Consider the following 22,952-nt stretch of genomic DNA (forward strand, 5'->3'; position numbering starts at 1 on the left):
TAACCAGGAACGGTCCTACTTAGTTTCTGAGATGGGGCTAGCCTAGGTCAAGCAGGTCAGGACAAGGGCTAAAACAGTGAGCCCCTACCCCCAGTCCGCAGACCGTTACCGGTCCGTAGATCTGTCGGTACTGGGCCGCAGCTCCTCCTCATCCTCCTCCCCGGCTGCTGCCTCGGGGGCTGCCCTGCCATTCTGCCGCCGGCTCACCTCTGGTGCTCTCCAGTGGCTGCCATGGCTGGGGCTCCCCCTCGGCGTGGCACTGCGCAGCTGCTGCTGGCAGCGCCCCCCAGCATGCGGCAGGAAGTCAGGGGTGCTGGTGGGAAAACAAGTGGAGGAGGGGCTCTGGCGGCAGCGACGTCCCTCGACAAAAGACTATCCCCCCCCCCCCCGGGCCTCAGTAAAATTGTCAAGCATTGACCAGTCCCTGGTGATAAAAAGGTTGGGGACCACTGGAGGACACATTACAAGTCATGCTGGTTTGGCTATGTTGCAACTGGTTGTTCCCAGGGGCTGCTCCATTTAGAAGCGCGGTAGGGATTCTGATTGGGACCCACAGGGTGGTGGTGGTGGTGGAGTGGCTCCTTTCTCCCCTCCCATGCTGCTTTCCTCAGCCAACATGGAATCTAGAGGGCATTATTTGCCCCCTTGGGGGGACTGGACATACAAGCATTCAGTTGACACGTTCCCATTTTGAACATACGGCTTTTGTCCGTTTAGTCTCTGGAGCGGAGTCCTGTTTGGCCAGTGCACATATCAGACAGCACTGCTGGTAGATGGTCCTTAAAAACTATTACACAACAGTATGTCTATTAGAAGATGGGCAGTGGAAGAAGGAGAAGAGCTGTTTTGGGGTACCCCATCTTTTACTACCCGAAGGTGTCTCAAAGAGGCTTACAATGGCTTTCCCTTCCTCTCCCCAAAGCAGACACCCTGTGAGGTAAGTGGGGCTGAGAGAGCTCTGACAGAACTGTGACTGGCCCAAGGTCACCCAGCTGGCTGCATGTGGAGGAGGAGCAGGGAATCCAACCGGGCTCTCCAGATTAGAGATTGCCACTCTTAACCACTACACCACGCTGACTCTGTGTTGACCATCTACACGAGACAGTAGGGATACCATCATATTCCTGTCTGATAGGAAACCTCAAATTATTTATTTCTATGTATTAAAAGAGGAAGACAAATTGGTTTTTATACCTCGCTTTTCACTTCCCAAATGTGTATCAAAACGGTTTACAGTTGTCTTCCTCTCCCCAAAACAGGCACCCTGTGAGGTAGGTCGGATTGAGAGATCTCTGAGAGAACTGTGACTGGGGCAAAGTCACCCAGCTGGCTACATGTGGAGGAGGAGAGGGGAATCTAACCCAGTTCTCCAGATTAGAGGGTGCTGCTTGGAGCCACTACACTAAGCTGGCTCTCAACCATTATACCAAACTGGGAATAGCCCAATGGGTGACTAAGCAGTAAACAGGTGAATGGTGTACCTATGCTTCTAAAGAGAGGCCATTCTTTTCTTCAGGGAGCTACCCACTCGTAGCCAGCTTGGTGTAGTGGTTAGGAGCGCAGACTGCTAATCTGGCAAGCCGGATATAATTCCCTGCTTTCCCATGTGCAACCAGCTGGGTGACTTTGGGCTCACCACGGCACTGAGAAAGCTGTTCTGACCGAGCAGGAATATCAGGGCTCTCTCAGCCTCACCCACCTCACAGGGTGTCTGTTGTGGGGAGAGGAAAGGGAAGGCGAATGTAAGCCGCCTTGAGACTCCTTCAGGTAGAGAAAGCGGCATATAAGAACCAACTCTTCTTCTCCTTCCTAGTTGCTACTGAGGCCAAGCTTGACAATATCAAATGTTTTCTGTCTTTCTATAGAATTATTCTATAATTCTTAGCTAGGTGTCCTTGGCTGACAAATCTGCCACGATCTCTGTGTTCGTCTTTCAGGTGTCTGCTGTTTGGGCTGCAACAGCCTTGCACAGTTGCTCTATTGGTATAAGACCGTTTCTTTTGCTTCCTAAGCTAGCCTTGGTCTGGAATCTCCACATCTGGGTCAGATGTTTCCTTGGCCAGTGGGGGAGGCAGGCCGATGGGGAAGGTTCCAATTTGGATTTTCGATCCGTGAGGCCCAAATAAATTTGACAGGATGATTGCCCAAGGTGAGGGCCAATCACTTCTGAGTGGCCAGTCCTGGCATCGTAGATAGTTTTTGGCAACAGATCAGTCCAGATCAGGGGTAGTCAAACTGCGGCCCTCCAGATGTCCATGGACTACAATTCCCAGGAGCCCCTGCCAGCGAATGCTGGCAGGGGCTCCTGGGAATTGTAGTCCATGGACATCTGGAGGGCCGCAGTTTGACTACCCCTGGTCCAGATTTTTATGAGCTTGTTATTTCGTCCTGCATCGCTATCCCCAATTCGACAGATCTCAGAATCTAAGAAGCTTCTGCCCTGGTTAGCGCTTGGAGGGGAGACCACCAAAGGATTCGAGGGCCACTCTGCAGAGGCAGGCAATGGCAAACCACATCTCAGTGAATCGCTTGCTTTTGAAATCCTGTCACTAAGACATTTTGAACTGTCCCTGCAAGACTTTGGGAATGGGAAGGCACTCCAAGGAGTCCTGAAAACACGAGGCTCAATAAACAGTGGGTGCTGCTGGCTACCCTCTCTTCCACCTGGAGCAGCTGATTTTTCCTTCCCTCCCTGCTTTCCCGGCCCCCTTTAAGCAGAGCATGGGTAGGACTTCTCTTGTGAGCATTTGGGAAGCCTTACGGATCATGTGCAGCTTGTTTTGCTGGGTTTAAAAGAGATGAGGATTAGGAGCAATTGCTTTGGGTCCCAGGAGGGGTTGGAAACAGCTGTTGGGGGACAGGAAGTCACAATATGGCTTAGGAGGGGACAGGAAGAAGGTTACTGCCCTCTGAAATTCACTGCTTTCGGTGGTTGAGCTAACCCTCCTCTAGAATCCACCCCGTCAAGAACTGCCTTCTGGGTTTTGCAGCTTCCCCTGGCAACCTTTTTGTTTGGGGACGAGTTATAAGGCTTTCAGAGGGCTGGTGGCCTCGTCTTTCGATTGACATCGCTCCAACTCTGAATCTGGATCTTGGCCTTGCTAAGGCAGCCCCCCCCATCTTTTTGAGCCTGATGGCACATCTGGAATTCTGACACAGTGTGGCAGGGCAGCCACAAAATGGTGGTCTCAAAATGGCTGCCACAGGAGGCGGAGCCAAGAATCAAATGGCTGCCACAGCTTACTGTCAAGCACACTGTGAAAATGCTTGTGATGTCGTAGCACCCGATACCAAAGCAACATTAAAAATCTGCACAGCCAATCAGAGAAACCTTTCTGGGCTAAAGCCCCATCTGGCTTCCCCAACTTTCTAAAAACACCAGGCCAGAAAAGTGACCTTTGCACTAAGGTGCGTAGAGCATTGTGTCCATGTTTACGCATGTTCCTTCGTCCTCTTCGTCGCATGTTCCCGGCTTTTCACATACGGCTTTCCGCCCTTTTGAACGGCTGCTAAATTGGCTCACCACCTCAATAAAACAACGATTAAAAATAATAGCAATTAAAGCAGGAATTAATTTAGAGCCACAATGAGCAATTATGAAGAACAAAGCGAAACCGTGGAAGCAACCATAGCATCGGTTAGAACAGCAATTAATTAAAAACTTTGGTGAGCAATTAGGATGAGGGAGCTGGAGCAGCTGAGACCGTGCAACCGCCCAAAAACAATTCTCAGGTAGCATCATCTGGGAAAGGCACAAGGAGATGAACATACTTCTCTGAGAAAGGGGAGGCTCATATATGTGCCTTCAAGGCACGGTGCTGATGTTCTGTCATGCTGTGATGCTAACCGTATGTGTCACACTGTAGCGCAGGGGTGTCCAAACTGTGGCTCTCCAGATGTCCTTGGACTACTGTTCCCATGAGCCCCTGCCAGCAGGGGCTCATGGGAACAGTAGTCCAAGGACATCTGGAGAGCCACAGTTTGGCTACCCCTGCATAGTGTGACCAGAAGAACAGGGACAACACCTGTGGAGAAAAAGCAGGGCCACTTATTTATTTATTTATTTGATTTACATATCCCGCCACTCCCCATGGGCTCATGGCTGTTTACAATTCATTAAAACCCCAGTAGAATCCCGTAACAATAAAACAATCTCACATAAAAACCAACAATCAGTAAGAGGATCCGGCGGAAAAACCTCGTCCCAATTTAGCCCACCTAGTATTATCTCTAGAGGGGAGGGAAAAGGAAAAGAGAAGGAGGGGATAGGGCAATGTTGGAATACGCTACCACCTCTTCTATGGGGGGGGCACCGATCTACCTGGCCCCCCAGCCTCACTCGTAGACCTGGCGGAAGAGCTGCGTTTTGCTGTCCCTGCGGAAAGCTAAAAGGCCGAAAGCTCACTTCAGTGGGAGAGGTCTTCATCCTTTATGTCTGGAGTCTCCTTAGTCCCTATAATGATAATGAACTTTTGTGGTCTTCCCTAAAAACAAGTGGCTGCTAACTCATTCCTGTGGGGAAGAAGCAATTGTAGGGGTAGGGGAAAGAGGCATAACCTTCCGTACTCTTTCTGACAGTGAGTGAGTCAGTGTGTGGGTGTGTAAAGGTGGTAGGCACTGCTTCAGGTGGAAGGAAACAGATTCAAGGCCTTTACTCAGCCTCACCCTGACCTGAGTAGCCTGGCTAATCTCATCAGATCTCGGAGGCTAAGCAGGGTCAGCCCTGATTAGTATTTGGATGGGACACCAACAAGGAGGTCTAGGGTTGCTACGCAGAGGCAGGCAACGTCAAACCCACCTCTGAAATGTCTCTTGCCTCGAAAATCCTACAGAGTTGCCACAAGTTGGCTATAAATTAACAGCACAACCTCCCCCCCCCCCAGAACACCCCCCCGGCTCCAAAATGGCAAGATCTGTACAAAATAGGCTTTGCAAATGGGTTGCCTTTAGATAATTTGTGCAAGCTACACTTCTTTTTATGGTGATTTCCCCCCCAAAAGCTCATTTTTGTACCATAAGGTCATTTGCTGGCTTTGCAACAGTTTTAAAAGCAGTCGATTTCGTCTTCCCTCCCCGCAGCTTAGTTGTCTCTTACACTTCTGATGCTCTGCCTTGGGAGTTACACAGTTGGTGGCTTCTGTTGAATAAGGCCCCATTGTCATGAGGTTCCAGTTGGCTGCCCACGAGACATGATCCGCTGCGTCATCAGAGTGCTCCTAGATTCTCTTCTGCCCTCTCAGTCTCCTCAATACTGTCAATCAGTCTATTCCGTGTTCCCCAACCCCCGGGCCGCGAGCCGGTACTGGACTGTGGAGCCCGCGTCTCCCTCTCCCCCCCCTCAGACCCCGGGCCTCCCTCTCCTCCCCCCTCCAGTCCCTGGCCTAAAAAAGGTTGTGGACTTCTGGTCTACATGGCTGGAGATTGATTTGCATTTCACCACCTGCACCATTTGAAGCTCATCCAAGCCCCCCTCCCCCCAGCAACTTTGGAGGCTCAGCTTCAGAATCCGGTGGGGTGTGGTGTTTTTAGACTGCCTTATTACTGATCTGGGTTCGAATTTCCCCGCTGCCACAAAGGGTGATCTTAGGTCGGTCACTTTATTGTCCGTGTAGCTTACCTGACCATATTGTTGTGAAGATAAGGAGAACCCCATTCTCTGCCCCAAGTTCATCCAAGGAAGGGGGGGGGGGTAAAGGTGCTTTAAAATAATCAGTAGGGTGTCCCATGAGGGCTGGAAATGGCCTTTCAAGAAAGGGCCTGGAATGTTGCACAACGTGTCTTCAAAGAGAGAAGAAAAGAGCTAGTTTTTGTACCCCGCTTTTTTGCTATCTGAAGGAGCCATAAAGTGACTTACAACGGCCTTCCCTTCCTCTTCCCACAACAGGCACCCTGTGAAGTAGCTGAAGGAGCTCTAACAGTACTGCTCCGTCAGAACAGCATTATCACGGCTGTGACAAGCTCAAGGTCACCCAGCTGGCTGCATGTGGAGGAGCAGGGAATCATAGAATCATAGAATCATAGAATTGGAAGGGCCCATACAGGCCATCTAGTCCAACCCCCTGCTCAATGCAGGATTAGCCCTAAGCATCCTAAAGCATCCAAGAAAAGTGTGTATCCAACCTTTGCTTGAAGACTTCCAGTGAGGGGGCGCTCACCACCTCCTTAGGCAGCCTATTCCACTGCTGAAACCCAGCTCTCTAGCTTCGAACTGGTTAACCACCAAACCACACTGACAGCCTGTTTTGAAACCTGTCTGTACAGTCATACGGCCTAGAAAATTGTGTCAGCCGAAAAGTTGGACAATTAGGGCCATTGGGAGTGGTTTGTTTCAGGAAGGTAGTCGTGTCACCCTGCACTAGAAGAGCTAGGGTTTGGTCCAGTAGCCTCTAGGAAGCCCTGAGCTGGATAGCCAGCTAATCAGGGCCAGCCCTGGTCTGTATGTGGGAGGGAGAACACCAAGGAAGTCCAGCAATGGCTAACCACCCCTGAACATCTCTTGCCTGGAAAACACTAAGGGGTTACCATAAGTCCGCTCTGAGTTGATGGCAAAATAAGAAAAAGGAAAAAGAAATCACCGTAGAGGTTTAAGGAGCAAATGCTTTTAAGAGTTAGAGCTCCCATTCTCCCACCTGCCCCCAAATGACAAACATAAGATTTATATAATGAGGAATGAAAGAGAGAGAGAGAGAGAGAGATTCAATTTCCCCCTTAAAATCTTCATTATGGCCATTGTGAGGGGCACAGAAGATTCGTCTGCCATTCACGGCTCTGCTGGTCCTCTTGTCCTTCCCCTTTGGTTCTCTCCCCCCCCCCCCGGTTTTCCCATGACTGTGACCTAGATTTTGTTTCTCTATCGGAAAGACCTGGCTTGATCAAGATGAGGCAGGAGCAAAGACGCTGGCATGCCTCTGATCAGATAGTCCCGAAGGGACTGGAACGTGTGAGGAATGCTTACCCCCGGCCTAGTTTAATTACTCCCCCATCTAGTCGTAAGTGGCACAGTAATTAAAGCGCCACCATTGAGAGCGATGTCCGGGGGCCTGTCTAGACGGAAAAATCACAACAGTTTAAAGGTGGTGGTCGGGGAACCCATCCCTCCTGGGACAAAACCCATTTTCACCTGCGTAGAAGTAAGAGGGGGGAGTCTCTCCCACCTGTCCTTTTGTCCTTTTGTGTGCTTACAGCTAAGATGGTATGATTGTCTGTCTGTCGCTCTTCCTACCTTCTATCTGCCTGCCTGCCTACCTACCCACCCACAATAAAATCCCCATAAAAGAATAATAAAACCCCCATTAAAACCCACCCTTGGAGGCAGAGAAACTCCCTCCCTCCTGATTTACGGCGACTCTATGAATTAAGGACTTCTGGAACGGCCTCCCCTGAACAGCTTTCCTCGCAGAAGGCTGTGGCTTCGGCCAAACTGTGGCTCTCCAGATGTCCATGGACTACAGTTCCCATGAGCCCCTGCCCTTGGGGCTCTTGGGAACTGTAGTCCATGGGCAGCTGGGGAGCCACAGTTTCGTCACCCCTGCTCTGTAGAGCCAGTCCATCTCTTGTTGGGTCTTCCTTTTTTCCTGCTCCTTCCAACTTTTCTTAGCTCTGTTGTCCTTTCCAGTGACGGTTGTCTTCTCATGATGCGACCAAAATATGCATCACACCAGTTTGGTGTAGTGGTTAGGAGTGGGGACTTCTAATCTGGCACGCCTGGTTCGATTCTGCACTCCCCCACATGTAGCCAGCTGGGTGACCTTGGGCTCACCACAGGACTGTCCTGTCCTGGACTGTCCTGGCTGTCCTGACCGAGCAGTGATATCAGGGCTCTCTCAGCCTCACCCACCCCACAGGGTGTCTGTTGTGGGGAGAGGAATGGGAAGGCGACTGTAATACGCTTTGAGCCTCCTTTGGGTAGAGAAAAGCAGCATATAAGAACCAACTCCTCCTCCTTCTTCTTCCTCTTCCTCTTCCTCCCTTGCTACCTGCCATCCACGAGGGATGCTATGCTGGCCAACCAAGCGCGAGTTCCTTACTGTGCCTGCTGTCACCTCTCCCAACAAGTTGAGCCAGCAAGTGCATTGCGAGGCCAATTGAATCCTGCCGACGCTAATGTGTGTTTAAACCAGCCTAACAAGGCGACCGAGCGTGGTTTTTATTGCTGCGTTTTTAATATCATCTGCGGCGTAGGTTGCAGTTGCTCTTTCAGGGGAAGCTTCCAATCCTAGGGACTCGTGTGCCGGATAAATCTGGCTGTGCAGTGCAAGGGAGTTTAAAAAAAAAAAATCTGTGTGGGCGTGTCTCTTTTGCAAGCCTCTGCTTGCGCCTTTGAGCCACTGATCCGTCTTCATCCTTGCCGCAGCCCCGCTGCCCATTAATTTTGTTCTTTGGGATTTGATACATAATTCACTCATTAGAGCTAGCTGCTCGCTGCCACAGGCCCCTGTAGAAATGCCACCTCTTAGCACCAAGAGTCGTTTTTCCGGCCTGACGGATTTAATAAATTGCTTGCAAGGGAGATTTGAATATTTTTCTTTCTCCTCTCTTTGCCCGCCCCCCCCCATCCCTAACAAGCGCATTGTTATTCCGCTTCATTTCTACATTGACGCTGTTTAATTTTGCAGGGGGGTGTACGGCGGTGTGCGTGTGTCTGTGTGTGTTTGAGGGGGTTACAAGCGATTTTCTGGTTTATTTTTCTTCCTTCGGATGCTGACAGCTGCGTTGGAGCCGTGGCAGATGGAGGGGAGCCAACGGGATTATTAGAGCTATTTATTTGTATTTCCGCGGCCCCCCGGCAGAAATCAAAGCCCCAGCCACGCTAGGAGATGTCGAGGCGAGTGACGGAGGCTGCGTGGCTGCTTTGGTCTGGATTGGTGCCACCCCAAATGCCTCTGCTGCGGTTACCTTTCCTCTTCCTGGCTCACTGCTGCTTTGGGCTGCTTGGAGTACCTTTCGGCTCCCGCAGGCCCCTTCCCTCCCCCAAGTGGGGAGACCCTGCAAAGTTGCCTGAGACAGTCTGCGCTGATTGGCTCAGGGGAGGTGGGGCCAGGTAGATTGAGTTGCCAGATCTCCCAGAATTACTGCTGATCCCTGGAATACACAGATCAGTTCCCCTGGAGAAAGTGGCTCCTTCGGAGAGTGGTCTGCATGGCATGGGTCTTCTCCCTTCCCCAGATCTGACACTTTCCAGGTGCTAGGTCCTCTAGTGCAGGGGTAGTCAACCTGTGGACCTCCAGATGTTCATGGACTACAATTCCCATGAGCAAATGCTGGCAGGGGCTCATGGGAATTGTAGTCCATGAACACCTGGAGGACCACAGGTTGACTACCCCTGCTCTAGAGGATGTGAGTGATGTGTGGGATGTGAGAGACATGTGGAATTCGTAGGGCTAGATGGCTTCCTGCTTGCAAAACCAAATCAAAGCAGATACAATATATGGCAAATTCCACAGGGTGTTGATATCGGCCAAGCAGGGACTTCCAGGATTAGTCCAGGGCCAGGTGCATCTGTACGTCCCTCTTGTTGCCTTTTCAAGGTAGGTGTTGTGGGGAGAGGAATGGGAAGGCGACTGTAAGCCGCTTTGAGCCTCCTTCGGGTAGGGAAAAGCGGCATATAAGAACCAACTCTTCTTCTTCTTCTTCTTCTTCTTCTTCTTCTTCTTCTTCTTCTTCTTCTTCTTCTTCTTCTTCTTCTTCTTCTTCTTCTTCTTCTTCTTCTTCTTCTTCTTCTTCTTCTTCAAGTCCTCCAAGGCTATTGAGTCATAGAATCATAGAGCTGGAAGGGGCCAGAGATGCCATCTAGTCCAACCCCCTGCTCAGTGCAGGATCCGCCTAAAGCAACAGGCTTGCTGAAGCAGAGACAGAATGCTCAGCTTATTATTGGTACCTCGTGGCGATGAAGGCCGCTCAGTAAAGGGCCTTTTGCCAGGGAGCCCGCAGCATCCTGGAACCTTCACTGTCAGTCAGTAACTGGCATGCTCAGGTGGCATGTTTAAAATTCAGAGAAAGCAGGTTCAGTTGCAGCCGAGGGAGGGGGCTCAGCCTCTAGTTTGGTGTAGCTTGGTGTAGTGGTTAAGAGCGGTGTCTTTCGGTTAAACATCCGGAAGAAGTTCCTGACAGAGTGGTTCCTCAGTGGAACAGGCTTCCTCGGGAGGTGGTGGGTTCTCCTTCTTTGGAAGTTTTTAAGCAGAGGCTAGAGCAGGGGTAGTCAAACTGCGGCCCTCCAGATGTCCATGGACTACAATTCCCAGGAGCCCCTGCCAGCGAATGCTGGCAGGGGCTCCTGGGAATTGTAGTCCATGGACATCTGGAGGGCCGCAGTTTTGACTACCCCTGGGCTAGAGAGTCATCTGACAGAAATGCTGATGCTTTGGCAGATTGTGGGCGGGTGGGCAGGAAGGGATGTGTCAGTGTTCGTCTCTTGTGGGCCTTCTTTGCATACCCGGGGAATTGCTGATTGCTGCTGTGGGATGGTAGGTGAATTTTCTCCAGGCCAGCCTGAATTCTGGAGATTTTTGGTGGTGGTGATCACTTGGACATGAAATTGAGGTCGCCGTGGGAAGGCAGGTAGTTATAAGTTCCTGCATTGTGCAGGGGGTTGGACTAGATGACCCTGGAGGTCCCTTCCAACTCTATGATTCTATGATTCTTACTGATTTGTCGAGCCGGGTTTGATTCCTCCTCCTCCACATGCAGCCAGCTGGGCTAGTCACCTTGGGCTAGTCACAGTCCTGTTAGCATTGTTCTCATAGAGCAGTTACACTCAGAGCTCTCAAGCCGTTTTGAGACTCTTTCAGGTAGTGAAAAGTGGGGTATAAAACCCAACTCCTCTTCTAGAGTTTTGTTTTGTTTTTGGCTATTTTTTGTAACTCTGTCTGCAAGAGAATCAGTGAGGGAAATGATTAAGAGAATTCTCTCTCTCTCGGGTGCCCGTCTTTTAGCCCCACCCTCTCATGGGTTGGGTCCCGAACCTCTTTGGCCACTGCTTGCCTTCTTGCTTGTTTCTTTTTATATAGGACCTCTCTTTTTCTCTCTCTTACTGGGAGCTGTTGCAAGTTAACCTTTTCAAAGTTAATCCATTCACAACCAGTTAAATGCCCCTACAAGAACATGTCATGTCAGATATGTTTTTAGTTTTGCAATTACAATTTCTTTCTCTTGTTACCACTGGAGTCAGAACATTTTTGTAATATGTTCGAACAGGGAGGAATTTGTTCCCTTCTTAACCGGGAAACGCGGAGGATCCGGGATGCTGTGTAAGTCTTCTGTGTGTTCAAGGCAAATATATATCCCCTAGAGCAGCGGTCCGCAACCTTTTGGCAGCTGTGGACCGCTATGCCGGGGTGGGGGAAGAGAGTGACCCGGGGCCCTGTGCACACACGGCAGCCCCAGCGCAAACTTGCACGCGCAGACTTGCCACGCGTGCGCGTTTGCGTCCGGCAGGGGCGCAAACGCGCACATGCGGCAGTGCTGAGCATGCTCAAAACTGCCGTGCGGGCGGGCGCGTTTGCGCCCCTGCCGGACGCAAACACGCATGTGCGGCAAGTCCGCTGGCATGCTGCCAGCATACCGCTGGCTGCGGCTCCCTCTCTCCGCCCCTCCAGGCAGCGAGGAAATTGGCCGCCGAAGCTTCTTTCCTTCCCCCCTCCCGAAGCAAGAAGCTTGCTGGGCCGCAAGCTAATTGCTTCAGTGGCCGATTTGCTTGCGGCCTGGCGAACTTCTCTTTGCGGGGGGGGGCTGGAAGAGGGAGCCGTGGCCCGGCGCCGAGACCTTCGCAGCCTGGCACTGGGCCACAGCCTGGGGGTTGGGGACTACTGCCCTAGAGGGATCAGCCCTGACTGCTCCTTAGAAGGCCAGATCCTGAAGATGAAGCTCAAATACTTTGGCCACCTCATGAGAATGAAGGACTCCCTGGAGAAGAGCCTAATGCTGGGAGCGATCGAGGGCAAAAGAAGAAGGGGACGACAGAGAATGAGGTGGCAGGATGGAGTCACTGAAGCAGTAGATGCAAACTTAAATGGACTCCGGGGAATGGTAGAGGACAGGAAGGCTTGGAGGATCATTGTCCATGGGGTCGCGATGGGTCGGACACGACTTCGCACCTAACAACAACAATATATTTCAAAATCGTTCACTTTTATTGCTGAATACAAAACTCTTTTCCTTGTGCTACTGAAGTTATTCCAACTAACACCTCGTTTGTTCCTAGAGGTAGATTGAATTAGGTTTGACAATAGTTAACAGTATTACTAGAACTACGGTGGCACGTTAAGGTGAGATTCCAATACAGGTCCCAATCCACTCTCCCTTGTTTCCATATTCACCATACACACAGATATGAAAAAGGTGTTAGAGGATCTTGAATGGTACCCAGTTAGAGAAAGGAACAAACCTTTGGAGATCTAAATGGATTGTCCTTGAAGACACTCTTGTTATAGTAGGGGATCGCGATGTGCATTCTGCAGACAGAACTGCTTTAAGGGACCAAGCCCTATGAAGATAGGTTGAGGGACTTGGGAATGTTCAGCCTGGAGAAAAGGAGGTTGAGAGGGGACATGATAGCCCTCTTTAAGTATTTGAAAGGTTGTCGCTTGGAGGAGGGCAGGATGCTGTTTCCGTTGGCTGCAGAGGAGAGGACACGCAGTAATGGGTTTAAACTACAAGTACAGTGATATAGGCTCGATATCAGGAAAAAATTTTTCACAGTCAGAGTAGTTCAGCAGTGGAATAGGCTGACTAAGGAGGTGGTGAGCTCCCCCACACTGGCAGTCTTCAAGCAAAGGTTGGATACACACTTTTCTTGGATGCTTTAGGATACTTAGGGCTGATCCTGCGTTGAGCAGGGGGTTGGACTAGATGGCCTGTATGGCCCCTTCCAACTCTATGATTCTATGATTCTAAGTCAGCTGCTGCTTGGGAAACTTTTACGCAGCTCACACTGGCCTCGAGGCGCAGCTGCTGCACCACGTTCTTCATGGCCACGATGCTGGAGGAGCCGGACATGGTCTTGCTGTTGGGGAGGGCTGCTGCTGACAGGCCAACAGCCGCGCCGGACTGCGAAGGCAGGCTTCCCATAAACTTTCTCTCCGCTAAGTTTCCAGCGCTTTGCAAAGTCTCGCAAATTATATATTTTAAAGAAAATTCAGCCAATATATTTCAGCGCCAGCATGCCTCCTTAGAACAAGACAAATCTTCATAGTTCCCATGACGTCAGACCAAACTTCCTTGTATTGAGTCAGTCCATCAGGGTGGGCATTCTTTACTCAGACTGGCAGGGGCTCTCCAGGGTCTCAGGTAGGAATCTTGCTCATCCCCTGTTACCTGAGCCTTAACTGGAGATGCCAGGTCTTGAACCCTGGACCTTCTGTGTGCCAAGCTGAGGGCCCATAAGATGGAGCTCTTCCCCCAGGACTTGGTTGAGGCTGGGCGGGGACGGGGAGAATAGAGACGACCCACCCCTTACCTCACCTGGGACAACCCACCCCTTACCTCACCTGGGACAACTAGCTGGACCTGGACACTGCTGGGTGGTGGTGGGGTGGTGGTGGAGAGGGATGAAGTTGGGGTATTATATTCAGGAGGTTGGGTGAGAGGGGAATTTTAAATTGATTTAATTGTGATGATTTAAAGCTAGTGGTGGTGACAGCATTCCAGTTGAACTATTCAAAATCTTAAAGGACGATGCAGTAAAACTGATACACTCAATATGCCAGCAAATTTGGAAAACTCAACAACGGCCACAGGATTGGAAAAGGTCAGTTTACATTCCAATCCCAAAGAAGGGCAATGCCAAAGAATGTTCAAACTACCGCACCATTGCACTAATTTCTCATGCTAGCAAAGTTATGCTCAAAATCCTACAAGCTAGGCTCCAGCAATATGTGGACCGAGAACTTCCAGAAGTACAGGCAGGATTTCGAAGAGGCAGAGGAACTAGAGATCAAATTACCAACATACGCTGGATCATGGAGAAAGCTAGGGAGTACCAGAAGAACGTCTACTTCTGCTTCATTGACTATGCTAAAGCCTTTGATTGTGTGGAGCACAACAAATTGTGGCAAGTTCTTAAAGAGATGGGAATACCAGAGCATCTTATTTGTCTCTTGAGAAATTTATATGCAGGTCAAGAAGCAACAGTGAGAACTGAACATGGAATCACTGACTGGTTCAAAATTGAGAAAGGAGTTCAGCAAGGCTGTATACTGTCGCCTTGCCTATTTAACTTGTATGCAGAGCACATCATGAGAAATGCGGGTTTAGAGAAGTCACAAATTGGGATCAAGATTGCAGGGAGAAATATCAACAACCTCAGATATGCAGATGATACCACTCTAATGGCAGAAAGTGAAGAGGAACTAAAGAGCCTGTTGATGCGGGTGAAGGAGGAGAGTGCAAAAGTTGGCTTGAAACTCAACATCAAGAAAACAAAGATCATGGCATCTGGCCCTCTCAATTCCTGGCAAAAAGATAGGGAAGAAATGGAGATAGTGACAGATTTTATTTTCCTGGGCTCCAAGATCACTGCAGATGGGGACTGCAGCAAAGAAATTAAAAGACGCTTGCTCCTGGGGAGGAAAGCTATGGCAAATCTAGACAGCATCCTAAAAAGCAGAGACATCACCCTGTCAACAAAAGTGCGTTTAGTCAAGGCTATGGTCTTACCAGTTGCAATGTATGGCTGTGAAAGTTGGACCATAAGGAAGGCCGAGCGTCAAAGAATTGAGGCTTTTGAACTCTGGTGCTGGAGAAGACTCTTGCGAGTCCCTTGGACTGCAAGGCGAACAAACCGGTCAGTCCTAGAGGAGATCAGCTCTGACTGCTCCTTAGAAGGCCAGATCCTGAAGATGAAACTCAAATACTTTGGCCACCTCATGAGAAGGAAGGACTCCCTGGAGAAGAGCCTAATGCTGGGAGCGATCGAGGGCAAAAGAAGAAGGGGACGACAGAGAATGAGGTGGCTGGATGAAGTCACTGAAGCAGTAGGTGCAAACTTAAATGGACTCCGGGGAATGGTAGAGGACAGGAAGGCCTGGAGGATCATTGTCCATGGGGTCGCGATGGGTCGGACACGACTTCGCACATAACAACAACAAATTGTGATGTTTATGTAGTGTTATAAGCCTCTGCAAGCCAGCAAATCTGGGAGCAGTGGTCTAATAACACCAATCGATGGATGGATGGATGGATGGATGGATGAATGAATCAGACCCGTGATCCGTCTAGGCCAGCATTCCGTTTCACAGAGTGGCCAACCAGTTCCTCTGCAGGGACAAGAACCTGGTCTAGGCAGCCTTTCTCACCTTTGTTACTGTTGAGAAACCCCTGAAACATTCCTCAAGCTTTGAGAAGTGGTGCGATCAGGCAGAATATGGTTGGGAAGCATAGCTGTGTGTATACCCCTCCCCTTCCCACCCCCTCCAGGCCTATCACTGGCCATTTGGGGAGGGGGTGGGGGAGTTGACATGACCATGACCATATATGGTCATATCATGAATCATTTTAAAATCCCCCCTCCCCCCCCAAATTTGGGGAACCCTTCCAGGGCCATCAAGAAACCCTAGGGCTTATGTAAAATGGCTAAACTGACAAATCTGGTAAACAGAAGACCTTTTGAAGAATTTCAAGATCATTTTGCCAGGCTTTTGGTTGAGGCTGGGCAGGGGGCTGTCCTGGGATTTACAAACTGGAGGTCCCGCCTAGTGAAGATCACTGTTGTTAGATCATCCTGGCTTATATCAGAGAGTGGATGCAGTTGGTGTATGTGATTTACTGACTGGAATAGGGGAAGGATGTTGTTCTGCCAGCTGCTGGATTGTTAGATTGAAATATGTTGTTGGGGATTAATTGGTTTTTTTAATTGAATTTGTATTGTTATATTTTATTGCTTTTATCTTGTTGTGAGCCGCCTCAGGCCAACTGTGTCAGGAGAGGCGGGTTATAAATTGTTATAAATAAATAGGCATTTTTATTTGGATTATATCAATAAGTAGAATTTTAGATTAGGTGATTATTTTAAATTGAAATAAGGTGACATTCATAGAATCATAGAGTTGGAAGGGGCCTCATGGGTCATCTAGTCCAACCTCCTGCACTGTGCAGGACACTCACATCCCTATTGCTCATCTACTGTAACCTGCCACCCCCTTGAACCTTCACGGAATCAGCCTCTCTGTCAGATGGCTATCCAGCCTCTGTTTAAAAATGTCCAAAGATGGAGAACCCACCACCTCCCGAGGAAGCCTGTTCCACTGAGAAACCGCTCTGTCAGGAATTTCTTTTGAATTAATTTCATCCCATTCATTCTGGTCCGTCCCTCTGGGGCAAGAGAGAACAACTCTACTCCATCGTCTACATGGCACCCTTTTAAATACTTGAAGATGATTATCAGATCCCCTCTCAGTCGCCTCCTCTCCAGGCTAAACAGACCAAGCTCCCCCAGCCTTTCTTCATACGTCTTGGTCTCCAAACCCCTCACCATCTTTGTTGCCCTCCTCTGGAAACTCTGCAGCTTGTCTACATCCCTCTTCAGCTGTGGTGCCCAAAACTGAACACAGGACTCCAGGTGAGGCTGAACCAGAGTAAAGCGGTACCATCACCTCCCATGATCTGGACACGATCTGGACATGATCCCCTGGCTGCAAAGTCTGCCTTTGAATTGCTCTCTGTATAAGTAGCTGTTTCCTCCTGTCTGTCCCATTGGCATACCCGGATCAGGGGGAGGGGGGGGGCTTTAGGGTAGGCTTTAGGTTTTAGGGTAGCATGCACTGCTGCTCCTGGGCCTGGCTTTGTGGCTGCACCCTTCTCCTTAAGTCAGGGGTAGTCAAACTGCGGCCCTCCAGATGTCCATGGACTACAATTCCCAGGAGCCCCTGCCAGCGAATGCTGGCAGGGGCTCCTGGGAATTGTAGTCCATGGACATCTGGAGGGCCGCAGTTTGACTACCCCTGCCTTAAGTCTTGAATCTGACTTTTTAAAAATATATGTAGCACACACATACCCAAAAATACATACCCTCTTTAGAGTTACTCTGCTACTTTGGCAGTGCTCACTTAAAGGAAAGCTGTCAACTGCATTACATGACAAACCGTTCCTGAGGGTGTGATTGAGTTTCAAAAGATAAATGTTGTTTTGAGCTGAACGCCCCACAGCCAATTTGGGTATTCCCAGTCCAAAGCCGCCTTGGCCCGGGTGTTTTAAGTCACGTCCATCAACATAGCAGGAGATCACTGAAATTGGGCCACACTGCCCCAGTGTTTGAGGGGTGTGCACATGCCTATGAGAGGGTCACCTTTTTGGCACCGTCCTGGAATCCAAGGGTGCTTCCCTGAACAGCCGGAGACTGGTGTATTCTACGGTTGTGTTTTTTACCCTGTGTCCCTGTGACTGTTTTTGTTTGTTTCTTTAGGCTTTATTTTAAAATCCCTTTAGATACCCTCACAACAACCCTGGGAGGTAGGCTGGGCCAAGAGGTAGGCTGGGCCAGCTGCTCAAGGCCATTTGCAGTCCAAAGTCATCTTGGAACATACATTTGAGAGCCAGTGGGGTGTAGAGGTTAAGAGCAGTGGGCTCCAATCTGGAGAACCGGGTTTGATTCTCCACTCTTCCTCCGTTCTATGGTTGACAGCTTGGCTCAGGCCTTGCAAACGGAGGGCGGAGGCTTCCTTGATGAAGCCTATCCATTTCATATTGGATCTTCCTCTTTTCCTGCTGCCTTCAACTTTCCCCAGACTTATCGTCTTTGCTCATGTCTTTTCTCAGAATGTGACCCAAGTACACTGGCTTCCAGCTTGCGTTTAGTTTGGTTTGACCTCGAACGGTCAGCTCCCCCTCACTGACAGCCTTCAAGCAGCGGCTGGACAGATCCTGATCCTGGATGCTCTAGACTGCTCCTGCATCGGGCAGGGGGTGGGACTAGATGGCCTGCGTGGCCCCTCCCAACTCCTAGGATTCTGTGACTTCCCACCTCACAAGCAGGGTGATAAACTGCAGGCCCATAACATGCCCTGAGCTTTCTCCTCTTCAAGTCTACCTTGAATTTCCCAAAGTCGGAGGATGTGGGGGGAATCAAGATAAAGAATCCGAACTTGACCACCCAGTCTAGACAGGATTAAATGGACCGCCCCCCCCTCTCCAAACCCGGATAGCTCAAGCTAGTCTGATCTTGTCAGATTTCGGAAGCTAAGCAGGGTCGGCCCTGGTCAGTATTCGGATGGGCGACCACCAAGGAAATCAAGGTTGCTACACAGAGGCAGGTAGGGGCAAGCCGTCTCTCAACACCTCTTGTTTTGAAAATCCTGTGGCTCACCGAGAGTCGACTTGACGGCAAAAAAAAAAAAAAGACGCCACCCCCGTTCATCTTGAGTTATGAATTTATTTCCCAATATTTTTTTCCCCTGGGCTAACTAGTTGTGTTCTCCCTCCCGCAGGATCGTTGTGTTTGCCTATTGGGTAACGAGTGCCAAAGTTCAGCCGTCCCTGCAACTCTTCTGGGCCCCAGGATGCTGCCTGGCATCTAGCAGTGCGGCCTGCGGGTGTGGAGAGAAAGGGAGGAGCGCACCAGGCAGAGGCAGGGGCCAAAGGCAGAATTCCCCACCTGGGCTTCTCTTCCTTCAGCAGGCCATCTCAGGGTAGGTGGAGTTCATAGTTCTTTCTCCTGAGAAAACGCACTTGCCTTTGCCGGATCAAACCATCTAATCTAGTATGCTGTTTCTAGCTGTGGCTAGACGGGACGCGTCTGGGAAGTCTCGTAAGGTTAGTGTCCCCAGCTTCTCTAGGTTGAACTGTGCTGCCTCTGCAAATGAGGGTTCTATTTAGCTATACCCGGGAATGTCTCTAAAACCACTTTATGAGGAGACTATGTGATGTAGTGGCTACGGTGACAGGGCTAGGTTCGAATTGGGACTAGATGTCAATGGGACTAGATGTCATAGTCCCATTGTATACGGCACTGGTCAGACCGCACCTGGAGTACTGTGTGCAGTTCTGGAGGCTTCACTTCAAGAAGGACGTAGATAAAATTGGAAGGGTACAGAGGAGAGCGACGAAGATGATCTGGGGCCAAGGGACCAAGCCCTATGAAGATAGGTTGAGGGACTTGGGAATGTTCAGCCTGGAGAAAAGGGAGTTGAGAGGGGACATGATAGCCCTCTTTAAGTATTTGAAAGGTTGTCATTTGGAGGAGGGCAGGATGCTGTACCCATTGGCTACAGAGGAAAGGACACAAGTACAACGATGTAGGCTAGATATCAGGAAAAAAAATTTCACAGTCAGAGTAGTTCAGCAGTGGAATAGGCTGCCTAAGGAGGTGGTGAGCTCCCCCACACTGGCAGTCTTCAAGCAAAGGTTGGATACACACTTCTCTTGGATGCTTTAGGATGCTTAGGGCTGATCCTGCGTAGAGCAGGGGGTTGGACTAGATGGCCTGTATGGCCCCTTCCAACTCTATGATTCTATAATTCTGTGATTCTGTGAATTCTGGCTCTGCCATGGAAGCCTGCTGGGTCAGCTTGGGCCAATCACAGCTCAGCCCGACTTACCTTGCAGGGTTGTTGTGCAGATAAAATGGAGGAGAGGAGGAAGTAAATAATAAGGAAAGTAAATAAAAAACCACGCTTTTGGCTCTGTAAGCAGGCCTCCGTATAGCCAGCAGCAACTTAAGATTGCAAAAAAATTAATTCAACCCCCCCTCCCCACCGAAACAAAAATACTGATGGGCAATTATTAGATATTGATTGGCGATGGAATTTTAAAGGAATGTCTATCTGGTTTTATTGTTAATGAACAATATTAATTGTTTTATAGTTTTTAACTCTGTCTGATTTATCTTATGTTGTTAACCGCCCCGAGCGGGTTTTCGGGAAGGATGGTGTATCGACAATAATAAATACAAAAAATAAGAAACACCAGGTTCTCCTTTTCTTCGTTTTCTGTCCAGACTCCCTGCAATTTTATGAATATAGAGCACTTCCGCCCCCTGAGGTGTGGCTTTTAAAAAATACCATCTGTTCCAGTGGCCATCCCTGCATCTTGTGGCAGTGAATCCCAAAAGCCGATCATGCAGAAGTGCTAAACTCTTTGTCTGTCCTGGATCTGCTGCCAGTCGTTAGGTTACCTTGAGTTTTTGTGAATGGAGAGGATCCACTCTCTTTGTTTTCATCCTAATTCATAATTTGGGATTAAAATTGGAAGCCGTCGGAGAGTGATTCGAACGGTGCCAACTTCTGTTCTGCAGGGGATGGATGGAAAAGAACTGGAGCGGTTTTCCCCCTCAGACTAGTAGAGGAGATGTCCTCAGCGGCCAGAGGTCCCGTTTCCTTCATGGTGGTTGTCTGCCAATTTAATTACTGGTGGAAGGAATAACTTTGTCTGAGGTCCTCAAGGTAGCTTGCAATTAAAATCCAGCTGAGAGATTCAGGCATCCTTCAGACCCAACGACAAACCAGGGGTTTGTTACGATGTGCAGAAACCCGAAGGGGATTCGCAAGTTCATGCGCTTCCTCTCTTTGCCCACAGCGAGATAATTAAAGATTTTGTACTTTCAAATGATAGCTTGCTCTCTTCCCTGCCAGCCAGGATTTACATTAGAATTTGGATTTCTGGTTTGTAGGAAAGACTGCTAATATCTTTCTGTCAATTGTATATCTATCCATCTACCTTCTGTCCGTCTATCCATCCGTCTATCCATCCATCTGTCTGTCTGCTTTTGTCTGTCTGCTTTTCTGTCTGTCTACCCATCCATCCATCCGTCTATCTATCATCCGTCTATCCATCCGTCTGTTCATCTGACTTTCTTTCTGTCTATCTATCTCAGGGGTGGTCGAACTGCGGCCCTCCAGATGTCCATGGACTACAATTCCTATGAGCCCCTGCCATGGACATCTGGAGGGTCGCAGTTTGACTACCCTGCCTGTCCATCCATCTGTCCATCTGTCCATCCATCCATCATCTCTATCTGTCTGCTTATCTGTCTGTTTGTCTTTCTATCTGTCTGTCCATCCATCCAGTTTGTGGTTTAGACCAGTGGTCCCCAACCCTCGGTCTGGAGACCAGGACCAGTACGCGGATCAGTCAGTACTGGTCCGTGGCTCCTCCTTGTCCTCCTCCCTATCTGCTGCCTTGGGGGCTGCCCTGCCACTCTGCCTCTGGCTCACTTTTGGTGCTCTCCAGCAGCCACCATGGCTGGGGCTCCCCCTCGGCGTGGCACTGCGCAGCCGCTCATGGCAGCGCCCCCATCGGGCGGCGGGAAGTCAGGGGCGCCGGCGGGAAAGCAAGTGAAGCAGTGGTTCAGGTGGCGGCAGCGGTGATGTCCCTCGGCAAAAAACTACCTCCCCCGGGCCTCAGTAAAATTGTCAAATGTTGACTGGTCCCCGGTGATAAAAACGTTATGGACCACTGGTTTAGACATCATGAGAAGTCAAGGCTTGCTGTGCAATTGGGAGTTCTTCATTAGCTCAGAGGTCCCCAACTCAGTGCATGTCGGCACCATGGTAAGCATTTTTAGAAAGTGGGCGGGAGCCAAGTGGAACGTTTGCTCAGCAAGGCTTCTGATTGGCCGCTGGAGATTCCGATGAGCTGTGCAGATTTTGTGGAGATGGGCTGTGCATCTGCCACCACGGCACAAGAATCTTCCCCGCATGAGTGGAGGTGAGCTGGAGCCGTTTTGTGGCCGCTTCCACCACATCTGTTGAAATTCCAAAGGTGCCTGCAGGCTCAAGAAGTTCGGGGGACCCTGCATTAGCTGGTCTTGTGCTGGAGGACAAACACAAGACCAGGAACCCTGAAGTGGGCTCATGTAATTGACCAGCCACAATTACTCACAATGTCTGGATCTGCCTCGGCTGTCGGAGGCGACCCACAACTCAGCTGCAGTCTCTTCCAGCTGTAACAGCACCATAGAATCATAGAATCATAGAAACATAGAGTTGGAAGGGGCCACACAGGCCATCTAGTCCAACCCTTGTTGGAGCCACTCAACGTTTTTTCTCGGCATGCTGTTTCTCAAAATGGCCATCCAGATCCTTCCGGGGATCCCGCGTCATGGGTCTGAGACTGAGATTCGAGACCAGTAGCAATTTAGGAGCCAACAAGATTTTCGAGGTGAAGCTCCCTTCCTCCAGTATTTGAGGAAGGAAACTTTGACTCTCTAAAATTCATTCCCTGAAAATCTTGAATTTCTCTAAGGTGCTTCTGGACTTAGTCCCCAGCTGTTTTTCTGGAGACCAGCCTGGCTGTCCTCTGAAAGCAACCCTTTCTCTTGTTTTCCCTTTGCAACTGATAAGGATGCCTTTCCAAATGCAGAAGTTCTGTTTTAGCTGTCTGGGTGCTATTTGCTGAGTGATTTGCTATCAGCCCGGCCCTTTCACTGTCTATGCTAGTGGTTAATTTCCATCTGGGGCAGCCAGAGACATTTCTGAAGATCTCAAGGAGAGCGTGAATGCTCTGGCCGTTCCCTGTCGTTGGCCCCCTGTGTCTGTGAGGTAGGCTGTATCTAAACCTGGAGGTTCCATTTGGCTAGTGGGTGGGAGAAGTATCCTCCTTGTTCAGTTCTGTAGCCTTTAGCGCAGGGGTAGTCAAACTGCGGCCCTCCAGGTGTGCATGGACTACATTTCCCATGAGCCCCTGCCAGCAAATGCTGGCAGGGGCTCATGGGAATTGTAGTCCATGGACATCTGGAGGGCCGCAGTGTAACTACCCCTGCAGCGTATGCTGTCTCTAGGGAGAAAAATGCACTCCCTGTACATTTATGACGTTACCCTCTAAATCTCCGTGCTGTTCCAGCCAGCAGCTAGTCTTTTTAAAGTTGAGAAGCGCCGAAGGTGTGTGGGTGAGAGGCTGGGGTGGAGAAGCTTGTCTGCCTGGAGAGACATTTGGATTGGGGGAAATAAAGGCAGATGCTGTTGTCAAGCCACTTCGCGTTGAACCTGGCTAATTGTTTGTTTGGAGGTTTTAAATAGCACTCTCTG

At 49.8% G+C, this 22,952-nt stretch overlaps 1 protein-coding gene across 11 annotated transcripts in view; it reads left to right on the plus strand.

Annotated features, from left to right (window-relative positions):
• PC (pyruvate carboxylase) overlaps window positions 1-22,952 on the plus strand; it is a 444,838-nt gene that overhangs the window by 60,997 nt on the left and 360,889 nt on the right. For 5 of the 11 annotated variants that reach the window (XM_077324995.1, XM_077324977.1, XM_077324966.1 and 2 more), the window contains one exon: window positions 18,417-18,617. The exons of 4 other annotated variants lie outside the window; for them this stretch is intronic. Coding sequence is in view for 2 of the 7 variants with exons in the window: in XM_077325054.1 (XP_077181169.1) it covers window positions 18,691-18,741 (51 nt within the window). In the remaining 5 variants the exon portion in view is untranslated. Of the gene's footprint in view, window positions 1-18,416; window positions 18,742-22,952 lie in introns of those variants that run through there. 2 more of the 11 variants (XM_077325054.1, XM_077324956.1) reach the window with 2 other exon arrangements.

This window comes from Paroedura picta, chromosome 1 (assembly GCF_049243985.1).
Source record: "Paroedura picta isolate Pp20150507F chromosome 1, Ppicta_v3.0, whole genome shotgun sequence".
Lineage (NCBI taxonomy): Eukaryota > Metazoa > Chordata > Lepidosauria > Squamata > Gekkonidae > Paroedura > Paroedura picta.